The sequence below is a fragment of the Salmo salar genome, chromosome 14 (genome assembly GCF_965601325.2).
Source record: "Salmo salar chromosome 14, fSalSal1, whole genome shotgun sequence".
In the NCBI taxonomy this organism is placed as follows: Eukaryota; Metazoa; Chordata; class Actinopteri; order Salmoniformes; family Salmonidae; genus Salmo; species Salmo salar.
Window position 1 is genome coordinate 81498734 of NC_138304.1, and position 13996 is coordinate 81512729.

The 13996-nt window shown below is 41.9% G+C and overlaps 1 protein-coding gene across 2 annotated transcripts; it reads right to left on the reverse strand.

Annotated features, from left to right (window-relative positions):
* Positions 1 to 710: 710 nt before the first annotated feature.
* LOC106570275 (protein lin-28 homolog A) lies at positions 711 to 13996 on the reverse strand. 2 transcript variants are annotated; one of them, XM_045694786.2, is made up of 4 exons: positions 13768 to 13996; positions 12267 to 12442; positions 8215 to 8393; positions 711 to 5712 (listed from the first exon to the last, which is right to left on the reverse strand). In XM_045694786.2, exons 1-4 carry the CDS (start codon positions 13775 to 13777, stop codon positions 5490 to 5492), a joined length of 588 nt encoding a protein of 195 aa, XP_045550742.1. In that variant the 5' UTR covers positions 13778 to 13996; the 3' UTR covers positions 711 to 5489. The 2 variants fall into 2 exon arrangements, with proteins under 2 accessions (XP_045550742.1, XP_045550741.1); XM_045694785.2 differs by lacking the exon at positions 13768 to 13996 and adding an exon at positions 13362 to 13596.

Genomic DNA, 13996 nt, shown 5'->3' on the forward strand with positions numbered 1-13996 from the left:
CAATGTATTAAGTAGTTGAACTTGTTCTTACTCCAACCTAGTGAAAGTGGCAAACTGATACGTTTTAATTTGTTCAAAAATAACTTTATATCGAAGGAGTGCCCATGATTTGAGGGCTTGAACATGCGCAGTTCGGCGCAAGACGACCGTTAGCCGCGATGACTTGTTTCTACGCATGCGCTTAGCTAGCCAACGTCGCCATGACATCGCCTACTACAAGTGTGATCAGGGATTTCTATTGGAGAAGCCGTTTTAGCCTATCTCCATACTGTAATGTCTTTGGCACCATAATGTGGGTGAAAAGAAGATGTGCACAATGTTGCAACAAAGTATTAATAAACTTGCTATTAGAAAGAAACATTGTCTCCTGAAACGTTTCTTTGGTACTTTGTAAAACAACTTTAAAGTCTCTAGGCACTAGACTACCAACCCATTAATCAAATATAGGCCCAGCATTGCATCACATTTAATTTTTAACATTTTAAATGTAACCTTTATTTAACTAGGCAAGTCAGTTAAGAACAAATTCTTATTTACAATGACGGCCTACCCTGGCCAAACCTGGACGATGCTGGACCAATTGTGCGCCGCCCTATGGGACTCCCAATCACAGCCGGATGTGATAGAGCCTGGATGTATCATGTTCAGTTTGTCACATGTTCAGTTTGTCAGGAACTGTAGCCTAAAAAGAGACAGACCCACCAGCGGTGTATCATATTGACATGTGTTTATTAACAGATGAGTCAATGATGCACATGTCAACACTACTATGCGTTGTTCGCAACTCAGTTGGCAATAAAGCTTGGTACATGATTTGTCAAAGTGAGCTATAGGCCTACTATACCACATTCTGTGGTTGGTGATAATAGTCAACATAGCTACATTATTTGGTCTAATAAACAGCAAAGCAGAGAAATCAAGTAACACACAATATCAGGCCTATTGTTTGTTTTGTGCTTCATTTATAACCCCTATACATTGAATACTGACATATAGACCTAATTGAGATAGTGACGAGAAAGGATATATGGTATGAGGAAAATGGGTATTGGCTATTAATTTTGTGGGGAATGATTGTGAATATTTTTAACCATACTTTCAACTCATATGACAGAAACATATGCAAAAGCATAACTTACACAAGCACACATTTTTGTCCATAATACAATGTATCATAAGATCAGAGGTAGATTTGTAACAAAATTAAACAAATGCATTTCTGACAGTAAGTCCTGGTATTTATCCCACAGCCTACACTGAATATGATTATATTTGACACTTTAGGATTTAAGTAGACCTAGTGTCACACGCCTTCAGAAACACAACAGAGATATCAGAGGTTTATTGAGGTTGCTTGAAGTTAGGGCGTTTGCCTGTCCTGGTAAGTATAGATAAGGCGATTTGTTCAAGAGGCGCTCTTGTCACCTACATACAGAGTAATATACCCCTCCTGCTTTGAGTTCAGTATTATCATGTTATACATACCACAGTACTTGACTTGGGCAGAAATTCACCGGAGCTGAGTACCAGCACCTCAAATGTTCTACTGCTTGGGCTCCTGTTCCTCTTATAGAATATTAGCTCAAAAGTATTGTGGAGCTCCTGCACCTAAATATAAACAGTACCGGCACCCAACATGAGTACCGACACCTATTTCAGTTCAAATTAAGCATACACAATATCAATGCATAGAATAATACCAAAATGTCTGATGTATTGATGCAGACAATGTATAATCACAAAAAAAGAAGAACAGTCAACAGTAATTCAACAGCATTTCTATGTGAGGAAAACATTACATTGCATACTGAAACAAAAAAATCATTCACACAAAAAATGGATAAACAAAACTAAGAAATCATTCAAAACAATCTCACAAAATGAATGGACAAATCGATCTTGTTTTTTTAAAACTCAGTCATTGTCCATTTTCAAAAACATCCTGAGGTAGACTTGTATAGATTCTTGACAAGGCATTTCGGTCTTGTTCTCATACAGTAAGAAATATTTTATAAAAAAACTCCCACCTACCCTAAATGAAATAAAAAGAATAGGCACATTGTCTGGACTCTGGAAATTAAGGACCATGTTACAGCCTAAATACATGAAGTGACAAAATACTAGGCTCAAACTGATATGACTGTTTGTGACATCAAGTGGCAAATGTCATAGCCCATCAACACAAGCTCTTGAAAGGACATCAACAAGGGCAGCCTCGACCAGAAATCGCCCCATGTCATTTCTAACACACCGGCCCATTTTTTTTTCTTGAACCCCCACACCAGACAATTTTTTCCCCTAAAAGCCTCCCTTATTAGCCAGATAATGATACATTTGCGCAAAAATAAAAAGTTAGACAGGCCCACTTTGCCCAAAATGCCAGATAGTCAGTCCACCCCTGGTCATCAAAATGCTTTGTCTACAAAAGGGGCCCATTCTGTAGTCCCTATATGGAGAGGTGAGTCTACTCTACTCTAACTACTGACTGACTACCATGCAAAGTAAATACGGAAATAATCAACATTATATTAATATCGTGACGAAGCTGAATATGTACAATAACCACAAAAAGCGGGGAGGTCGATGGTTTGCTGCTTCAGATTGGTTGTGTGCCACTTCTAGAGAGAGACCAGAGAAGTAACTTAGGGTGTCTAAGGAAATATCATGCTACTCTATTACCTATGCTGTCTTACAACTTGATCACCAATTAAGTCAGAAAAAGAGAGCAAAACTAGAATATAACATTAAATATAGCTAGCTGTACTACAGTAACGTCATAGCAACGTGTAAATAGTGCATTGCCCTTTTGGCAATCAATGTTCTGCATGGATTTTCCGGCAACCCAGCCTATAGGCTATAGGTACACACATAAAACACTTTACTACTCCTTCCAAAGTAGCTCCTCTTTAAAGGGGTTTCCCTGAGTTCAACATGAGGATTTCAGAGAAATTAAAGCCTGGCTGCAGTCATAACAATCAATGAGCAATTAAATATCTTTAAGAAATACCCATACTCCTACACATGATTAGTGCTGAATATTGTTGCAATGGTTTAAGCACAATACACTACATGACCAAAAGTATGTGGACACCTGCTCGTCGAACACCCCATTCTAAAATCATGAGCATTAATATGGAGTTGGTCCCCCCTTTGCTGTTATAACAGCCTCCACTCTTCTGGGAAGGCTTCCCACTAGATGTTGGAACATTGCTGCAGGGACTTGCTTCTATTCAGCCACAAGAGCATTAGTGAGGTTAGGCACTGATGTTAGGCGATTAGGCCTGGCTCACAGTCGGTGTTCCAATTCATCCTAAAGGTGTTCAATGGGGTTGAGGTCAGAGCTCTTGCATGCCAGTCAAGTTATTTCACAACAATCTCGACCAACCATTTCTGTATGGACTTCACTTTGTGCATGGGGGCATTGTCATGCTGAAATAGGAAAGGGCCTTCCCCAAACTGTTGCCACAAAGTTGGAAGCACAGAACCGTCTAGAATGTTATTGTATGCTGTACTGTAGCATTAAGATTTCCCTTCACTGGAACTAAGGTGCCTAGCCCGAACCATGAAAAACTGCCCCAGACCATTATTTATCCTCCACCAAACTTTACAGTTGGCACTACGCATTGGGGCAGGTAGCGTTCTCCTGGCATCCTCCAACTCCAGATTAGTCTGTCGGACTGCCAGATGGTGAAGCATGATTCATCACTCCAGAGAACGCCTTTCCACTGCTCCAGAGTCCAATGGTGGCGAGCTTTACACCACTCCAGCCGATGATTGGCATTGCACATGGTGAATTTAGGCTTGTGTGTGGCTGCTCGGCCATGGAAACCCATTTCATGACACTCCCGACGAACAGTTCTTGTGCTGACGTTGCTTCCAGAGGCAGTTTGGAACTCGGTAGTAAGTGTTACAACAGAGGACATGCGATATTTACGCACTACACGCTTCAGCCCTCATCGGTCCCTTTCTGTGAGCTTGTGTGGCCTACCACTTTGCAGCTGAGCCATTGTTTCTCCTAGACGTTTCCACTTCACAATAACAGCACTTACATTTAACCCGGGGCAGCTCTAGCAGGGCAGAAATGTGATGAACTGACTTGTCGGAAAGGTGGCATACTATGATGGTGCCATGTTGAACGTCACTGAGCTCTTCAGTAAGGCCATTCTATTGCTAATGTTTGTCTATGGAGATTGCATGACTGTGCTCGATTTTATACACCTGTCAGCGACGGGTGTGGCTGAAATAGCCGAATCCACTAATTTGAAAGTGTGTCCACATACTTTTGTATATATAGTGTATATTATGAAGTCAACTGAAAATGAAGCCCATTGAAAGAGAAAGTAAAGCATAATTGTTTGCTTAATACGATCATTAATCTATCAAGAGGCTAGAACCAAAGCCAGTTATTGTTTAAATAGAATTGAGCTACAAATTGTGATACTTTATCTATTAGAAAGAGAGGTAGAGAGTGACAATGAATAAAAAATAAATATAAAAAAGATCATATCTATATACATTTAAGTGGTGTAAAGTATTCCATCCACTCCTGTAAAAGAGGAGTAAATACTAAACGTATAACCATCTTATTCAACACTTGAGTCCCTTTATCATAGCACTCAATCATGAAAATATGTCCTTAAAGAAAAAGAATAACGCTCAGGTCCATCCAAGAAAGAACATGTAATACCTTTTGCTTTCTAAATAGTTTTCAAGTACATCGAGACAATGAGAAACAAGTAATGTATTTGGGCAGTGTATGAGAACACCCCTGATATGTAGAATGTGTTAGAAAGCCATGTTTACATCCATAGTAAAAACTGTGGGACAGACAGACGGACGGACGGACGGACGGGCGGGCGGGCGGACAGAAAGACAGACAGTCATACAATCAACGCTGGGCTCGCATTTAGCCTTGAGTCAAAGCTTTGTAACATGCAAGGGAGGGGGCCACATCCAACCACCCATGAGACAAATGAACAGGCTATGGCACTTATGACAAGCTGTATAGTTCACAGTCCAATCGGCAACCATGGTGTACCAACATTCATACAGCAGAAAGGGTTAAAACATTCACTTGGCCATAGAAATGCACAACGACTTATAATACCTGAAGATTTCAATAAGCAGAAAGACACACTCCTTTTTGTCCATGAAACAGTCTTAGAGTCAGGACATCTATATCTGTACATTCACTTGTATGATTGTATTTCCTTAACCTTTTTCTAACAAAAGCTTTTTGGGAAAACATGGTATACAGTGAGAGAGCAGAGCACTCACAATCATCTCCAGGAAAATCCACATAGACTACCTCTTATTTGGCTGCAGCAGGGAAAATACAATTAAAACACTGAGCTAACTCTCAATCTCAACTATCACATCAATAAAAGTACACATTTCTTGCTGTTTGTGCGATAAATAAAGACAACCTGATATAGTTCCAAAAGCAGCATTCCAATGAAACCTTTTGATTGGATGAATCCCTGAATCGATCAATCATAGCTCTCCCTGGGGGGAAAGGGGGCATGGCTCTGCTCCTCTTCCTCGTCCCTCAGTGATGATGCTGTTCCCTGAACGCCAGGGGAGGACTGCTGTGCTTTGATTGGACAGTTGGCCACCATGTGACTGATGCTCTGGCAAAAATGGCACTTCTTGGGCTGAGGAGGTAGCTGGCATTCTTTGGCATGGTGGTCAGGTCCTCCACAGTTGTAGCATCTAGAACACAGTGGGAGAGGAGAACACACAAATACAATGATTTCAGACAGTTAACACATTCTTCCACCAGAGGGCAGTGTTCTTCCACATATAGTTTCAGATTCCTGAATTTCCTCAGATCTCATCTATACTGAACAACAACAAAAAATGCAACATGCAACAATTTCAAATATTTTACTGAGTTACAGTTCATAGAAGGAAATCAGTCAATTGAAATAAATTCATTAGGCCCTAATCTATGGATTTCACATGACTGGGCAGGGGCGCAGCCATGGGTGGGCCTGGGAGGGCATAGGCCCACCCACTGGAGAACCAGGTCCACCCACTGGAGAGCCAGGCCCAGCCAATCAGAATGATTTTTTTTCACCACAAAAGGGCTTTACTACAGACAGAAATACTCCTCAGCACCCCCCTCCCCCTCATCAGACAATCCCGCAGTTGAAGAAACTGGATGTCCTGGGCTTGGGTGGTTACCTGTGGTCTGCGTTTGTGCCGGGTTGGATGTACTACCAAATTCTCTAAAACAACGTTGGAGGCGGCTTATGGTAGAGAAATTACCATTAAATTATCTGGCAACAGCTCTGTTGGACATTCCTGCAGTCAGCATGCCAATTGCACCCTCCCTCAAAACTTGAGACATCTGTGGCATTATGTTGTGACAAAACAGCGGCCTTTTATTTTCCCAAGCACAAGGTGCACATGTGTAATGGCCATGTTGTTTAATCAGCTTCTTGATATGCCACACCTGTCCGGTGGATAGATTAGGTTGGCAAAGGAGAAAGGACCACTAACATGGATATAAACACATTTGTGAAAGAAAATTGAGAGACATTCTTTTTGTATCTTTGGAACATTTCTGGGATCTTTAATTTCAGCTCATGAAAAAATAGGACCAACACTTTATATGTTGCGTTTATATTTTTGTTCAGTATATTATAAGATTAAGTCAATCTTGAGAAAGAATCTGCGTTAATAGAATGACGGCTTCTTATGTATGCATAGTTTATTTACTGCAGGATTGTATGTGTGTGTGCGTGTGTAGGTGCATGCTTGTGTGTGATCATTTTAGGAGGTGTATAGTGCATTAAAACCAATGCCTTAGTACATACATGTCACCCAATCTTAAATCAGTAGATGTTGAGACTATAATGACAATGGGAATTTTGTGATTGCATTAACTCCAATGCAGATGAAGCCCTGGAGCATCAGAACCTTCCCAAGCTTACTACCACTTCCCTCCTTCCTCTGTCCTCTGCCCTTTTCCTCTGAGTACCAACCCCCGACCATACACACATACACAAACACACAGACCCTCTCCTAGGGAGCCGTTGGTTATTGATCAGTGTGGGCACCAGGGTGGGAGAGGAGAGCAGAGGGGGCTCTTTGTTTCAATACTGCACCCTGAGCTCTAACCCCTGACCCCTCTTTCTCTCTGGCTTTGCCTTCCCCCCACCTCATTTACACAACACACCCACTGTTGCCATGGAAGCCATGACCTATGACCTCTCTCAGGGCACTTACATCTGGTATCAATTAAATGGATAGGATCCTTTTCCCTTTTCTGCATCCCCTATTCCCTCTTTACTTCTGCATCCCACTGTTATGATTGTGAGTCAGCGAGAGAGACAGAGACAGTGTTAGATACACTCACATCTATGTGGTGTTTGATGTCATAAGAATCAATAGGCACATAGGCGCCGATTCAGACCTAGGAAATGTAGGCCTTTTTAACGCACGCCTTCCCTACACACTTCTCAGTAGTTGGTATTCAGACTTAGCGTATGTAGGTAAGACTTGAACGTAGACTATGGAGAATGCATTCAAAATATAGAAAGATAGCCATGAAAACATATGCATATTTGTCTCGGTCTCAGAACCCATGGGTAGACTTAAAAACACTCTGATTTTTCACAAGATTTCTGTTTAGGGAATAATCATGAATCCAACTTCATGGAAAAATAGAGCCTTTACGCACTAACCCCAAGAAGTTGGTTTTATCATTCGGAAAGTTGCCACATTCAGATCATTAATGGTAACATTGGAAGTAGTATAGCCTACAATATAACTATAATATGGAGAATAGTATAAAATAGTATGATATAATAAATATACCCGCACTGCTTAAGTTCAATGTAAGAATATGCATAGAGAGAAAAGTACATAAAAAGGGAATAAAGTTATATTTATAAGCATGTAACTCTGTACTGAATTTCCCCCAAAGAGGATAAATAAGTCTGTTTGATGTCAGCATTGAAAACGGTAAACTTGCCAACTTTCATGATGATGATACCAGATATTTTCAGTGACTTCAACACCCTCAGACTATTTGTAAACAACCTTGCCAGATAAGCTTGTTGTTAATATTGCAGCGATCTTCATATTTAATACTATAAGCAGTGTTACAGTGTTCTGAATCATGGAATTATTTGGAGTGAGTGGGGATATCTGGAGATACATGGTTAGCCTATGCGCCATTCAAAGATGTTAATTGAACATTCTCACCTGTCCCCCTTGGAGCGTCGTTTCTGTTGCCCCTTAGGTCTCTTCTCACTGCCCACACACTGTGCTCCCCCTGGCCCCGTCACCGTGACAGACTCTAGGCCTTTAGACGACTTCTTGAAGGTAAACTCCACCGCCTCGCCCTCCTTCAGGCTACGGAAGCCCTCCATGTGCAGCTTGCTCTGTGTAGGTTGAGAGGTGGAATAGGTGGTTAGAGATCTGGGTTAGGAAACTGTTCTAAGGCTAGAAGCCCTCCATGTGCAGCTTGCTCTGTGTAGGTTGAGAGGTGGAATAGGTGGTTAGAGATCTGGGTTAGGAAACTGTTCTAAGGCTAGAAGCCCTCCATGTGCAGCTTGCTCTGTGTAGGTTGAGAGGTGGAATAGGTGGTTAGAGATCTGGGTTAGGAAACTGTTCTAAGGCTAGAAGCCCTCCATGTGCAGCTTGCTCTGTGTAGGTTGAGAGGTGGAATAGGTGGTTAGAGATCTGGGTTAGGAAACTGTTCTAAGGCTAGAAGCCCTCCATGTGCAGCTTGCTCTGTGTAGGTTGAGAGGTGGAATAGGTGGTTAGAGATCTGGGTTAGGAAACTGTCCCAAAGCCAGAAGACCTCTATGTCCAGTTTGCTTTGTATAGGGGAGAGGGAGCATGAGTGCGGTCAGAGGAATGGTTTAGAAAGGCATGACAACTGTTCTAGGTGAGGGTAGAGCGAGAGCTTACTCTGTGAGGGAATGGGGAATGAGGGGTCAGGGTTGGAGAAAGGTTCTTAGGTCAGGAAACTGTTGAGAAGATATGAAAACGGTTCTAAGCCTATGAAGGACTGTGGAGAGCAGTTCTGTCCTTCCTGTGCCTACAAGGTGTGAATCTATTCCCCAGCCCAATTCCCAGCCTGGTCAAGAAGCAGACACAAAAAGACTTGAAATAATTGTTTGTGCATATAGCTGGTCCGCTTCACATGTTGTCTTCTGAGGTGATTACAGCTAAGAGCTGTTCCTTAATTGGGTTGTACATGCATACATCAACGTTCTGCATAGGTTTCAATACATCAATGGAAACATCCAGGCCCTCTCTCTCTCAGGGGCTAACCCCTCAGCCAATCCAGATTCCAGTCCCATTGACAGCCCTGTTAAAACATCAATGACTACTTACTACACCCCTCCCCCTTCAGAATGTGTGTGTGTGTGTGGACAGCGTTACCCCTCCCCCAAGGTAGTCACAGCATTCCAAGCTCCAACCCACTCCCCTTTCTCTCCACCACCACACACACACCAGCCAATAGACTCTCCAAAAGAACTCCATCTGGTCAAGTCCCAGACTGACCACTGCTAAGTAAGTGCCATTGTCACCCTTGATCCAGGGGCTCTGGAAAAGGAAGCTTGAATTCCATGGCAACTTAGTTCTATCTTCTTCATGTGCTTTGCCAAGCTGCCTGAACAGCGGTAGGTATGACACCAATTTGATACCATGAGCGTTCCAAATGTATGTCTAAAGAGCTCAATGTGAAGAATCATGCCTTGTTCAAGACCTTCCAGAGACACAGAAAGTGCCACTCATCATTATACTATGCTCATAGAATTGTTTTGTTCAAGCCAATCTTAAAATGTTGTGGAGCAGCATTTGATGATGATGGTGAGAGGGCTGTGATGTGGAGGGTCAGTTTATGGCCCTTGCATGCCACCCGTCTTGACTCAGACACCCATCTCTCTTCTGGGGGATTTGAAGAGATCATGGTGGGAAAGGAATCCAGGTCATGATGGCCTGACAACCTTCCGCATTCCTTCCTCCAGTACCAACCCCCGTCAGGAGCTGAACGGCCCCGGAACTATCCCCTGACCTCTCCTCCTTCAATAACCCCCCCCCCCCCCCCCACCTACCTCTCCCTCTCTCGACTGCTTTCTGTGAATTAACACAGCTCTCAAGCTCTCCCTTTCTCTCTCCGTTTCTCCCAATCTCATTCTCTCTCACACACAAATACACTCCTATCCACACACTCACACACTCATAATAACCCAACACACACACACACTCTTAATCGCCCCCCCCCCCCCCCCCCCCCCCACACACACACACACAACCTCTCCACCACACACTCTTCATTCACAGATTAGCCAGATCATTCACAGATTAGTACAAGATCACAGCCAGCAGGATTTCCTCTCTGTTACATTGACAACAGCAGTCATTGTCCAGCAGCCCCTAACAGCCCCTATAAGGGCAGAGGTGGATTAGGGGCAGGGTAATGTGGGAGTTTGAGAACTTTTTTATAGGTGAATCACAAATGTTCTTCCTTTCGAATAAGCATTTGTTACCCTGTAACATGTAGCAGAGAAATTTGAGGTGAGGACTTTGGTCCCCCCCGTTTTACAGAGGGCGGAGGACTGGGGGTGAATGGCTGGGGAGGGTGGATAGGTTGGGGCTATGGGCAGAGGGGCTGGGTGGGTGGGAGTCAGGGTATGGCTAGTCTGGGGTGGGTGGGCTGCCACATGAGAGGCCAAGTCCCTTGTTTGAAGGCCTTTATAACAGAAAGCAGGGTTGGATGGGGATTGAGAGGAACGAGCCTTGTTATCTGTGTTTAGACTAACTCCTGTCTCTCTGTCTACTCCTTCTAAATCCAATTGTTAATATTAGCACTTTCGGGACCAAATCCCCATGTAAATCAATCTCCCCCGTTTAGCATGTTTTAAATGTTATGGCCTAACGCTACCTTGAAGTGCCTCAGACCTCAGGAAGGACGGAGGAGAAGGGAAGAGTCTCGGCTGCTATGGTACTCAGCCCTGTTGATAATCTCCAGGTTAATTGGATGAAACAACCCTGGATTCATTAGGTTGTCCGTTAGGATGCTTCGCATTCCATTTGAAACAACACCTAGATTTCCCCTCCTGTTTCACTAATTCCAACATTTTAGAAAACACTTATTCCCCCAGGATTGATTGTCATTCATTATCAGCCTGTGTAACATTTTGGCAAACCCCCAAAAATTGTCAATATATTTTATTTTATATTGAACCCGTTCTTTGTTATTTCAAAACCAGTATTCTCATTCTCAGAGCTTTCATTTTCTGGTAGGTTTATTAAAATACCAAATACAAACAATCTATTATTATGAAAAAGTCCGATTTTGTCTGTAAGTGTTTCATTCATTAGCTAGTTTTAGGGCAATATGATCATGAATTTCCCTGAAGGCTACCATAACCTTGCAACACGTAATCAGAAACCTAATCAGATTCAACAACTGATTGATTAAACCAAGCACTTTTCTTCTTGGCTGGCTTATATCTTCCTTTAGAGAAGTTATTTCACATTGTGTCACTTCTTGACAACAACATTAAGCTTCTTATTTCACAACTGATTTCAGTTGCCATCATGCAGGCTATAAAGATGATGGGCCTCCGATTCCAGTTATGAAATATCATCTGAACATAGGATCAACAAAATCTTGTTTTTAGTTTTTTAAGCTACTTCACTTTATTTATCATGCTGGTTTTGATTTGGTAATATTAGCTACATAATAAGTTATAACTGAGTAATAAACTAATGTAGGGCTAATAAGAGTTTTTTAGTCTGTAAGAATAACATTATTAACCACATGCACTGCTGAAAAATAGGCCTACCTATTTTAGTAAAGGCACAAACTACAATCAGCTGACTATTTCAAGATAATGTTGTCAAATGTTTAAAAGAAATGAAAAGTCCTATTGCCTCTTGCCCAACATATAAGCTATGAAAACATGTAAACTATGAATTTGTTTTGAATGAGTGCAGGAAAGTGATTTTTCAAGCACTATAAACAATGATGGATAGGCCTATATATTTGCATGATCGATCAATCTCTAATCATAAATTAAAATACTGAAAATTCTAAATCACGGAGGGAAACGAATAACTACCTACCTTAACGAAAACATCACAAAAGTGGGATATTTACATTGTTGATAAGTTTAAGACATGCACTTGCACAAAAACGCGACAAGGGGGCATTCGGACCTGGTTCGAGCTCGAGCCAGGCCTTGATGAACATCAACACCACATTCTTTGAGTCCCAGACCCACAATGGAGCTCACCTGATGAACGAATACATCGACAGTCTCCTCGAGCGGTGTCCCATCTCTGTTGGTCATGGACAGGAACCCGAAACCCATCCGGACGTTGAACCATTTACACACGCCGCTGCCACGAGACGAACCCAGATCCTCCTCCGAGCCAGTGGCTTCCTCCTCTTCGTTCTTTGCACAGCCCCCTTTCGAGAGAAAAATGATGTCACTCAGTCAGTTTAGAAAATATAGATGTTTGAAATATGGCATATGTTGTCAACAATCCTGGCAGGAAAACGAGTTGGGCAGGCTCTTACGCTGATGTTTTTCAGAATCGGTTCTTTGGTTCGACTTGAAGAAGGCATTAAATGGGTTGCGAAATGGGATAGAGCTAGAGAGCAGCGCAGCATGCTAGGAACACATGGGTGTAAACACTGCTGATATTCGAAACAATGTCGATATATTATCCATACGACATACACTTTTTTATTTTGAAATGCTGGAATATTACACGGTCTCTTTTTCAAGTTGTTTCGAAATGGAAACCTATACGCTAATAGTGATAATAATAATATACCTAATAATTCTAATTATTATTATACATAACAAGACGGTAATAATTATGCATTATTATTAATAATAATATGCGTAATAATTATAGGTTAATCGAAATAATCTCATCAAAATGTAGTAATTGAATAAATATAAACTTTTTAAACTGATCAATCATTATAATAATACAGATTCTAACTTGTTGATTTACACAGTACAGGCCTAAATAATTCCCAAGCACGTAAAGGGATTGACTCTGATAATGTAGCATAAATAAAAGTTTCATCCCATGAGTAGCCACGAGAAACGAGAACACAATATCTTTGAATATTTGAAGAAAAAAAATATAGAAAATATTCATTTTGAATATTCAGTTACCAATGAAAAGTATATAGCCAAAGGCATCACCTATAGTCATAATTTATCCCAAAACTTCAACGCAAGCACTGAAAACCATTCTTCCGTGAAAAGAGATAGTAGGTTCCAAATCGAAGAACAAATAATTACAACAACATTCTCAGGCAAAAGTGTTTCGGAGAATGTTCCTAATTTGAACACTGATGACAGATCTACCTGTACACTGCTGTTCGCAATAAGAGCCCATTCCTTTCCCGGGTATATTTTAATCCAGGTTTACCGTGTCCTCCTCTCCCAAATCCCCCTGCCCTGCCCTGTCCACCTCCAACCCTTCTCCACTCTACACAACAACACTTTCCCGCATACGGTTTAACAAAGACGCAGAAGAGGAACGGGTCAGCAGTGGAGACAAACAAAGAGGGTTGGAGATACTTTCGCCCTGACAACCAGTGGTGTAAGACTGCTGGGAAGCATTTCTCAAAAGAATCCCCAAATCTGAAAGACAATGCAATGAAACCCAACCCACCCTCTTTTTGTCTCTTCTCATAAAGAGATCTTTCCATCGAATCCCCCCCAAAGATCTTCAAAGAACCTTTGGAACCATTAGAACAATTGCCTGTACCTTCTGCCATGGTTTGGGGGGTTCCTGGGTCTCCTACAACTCCAGAAGAATCAGGCAATAAACGCTGATTGTATCGTCAACAAGCACGTTTTTCAGTAATCCCTCTGAAAAATATTGTATTTTCTGTCTCCTGGTCTCTTGTACAATACGGAGAGCGAGCCCCCTCTGACTCTCCTATACCTCTAATATCAACCCCCACCTTTTCGGTCCAGCCCACCATGTGATGCTC

What these genes read in the sequence shown, in the direction of transcription:
- LOC106570275 (XM_045694785.2), bottom strand. Translation starts at nt 13,392, where the DNA reads ATGGGCTCTTATTGCGAACAGCAGTGTACAG. An exon ending in TTGCGAACAGCAGTGTACAG is followed by an intron (nt 12,443 to 13,361) that starts GTAGATCTGTCA and finishes TTCTCTCGAAAG; the next exon opens with GGGGCTGTGCAAAGAACGAA. An exon ending in CGACGCTCCAAGGGGGACAG is followed by an intron (nt 5,713 to 8,214) that starts GTGAGAATGTTC and finishes ACTGTGTTCTAG; the next exon opens with ATGCTACAACTGTGGAGGAC.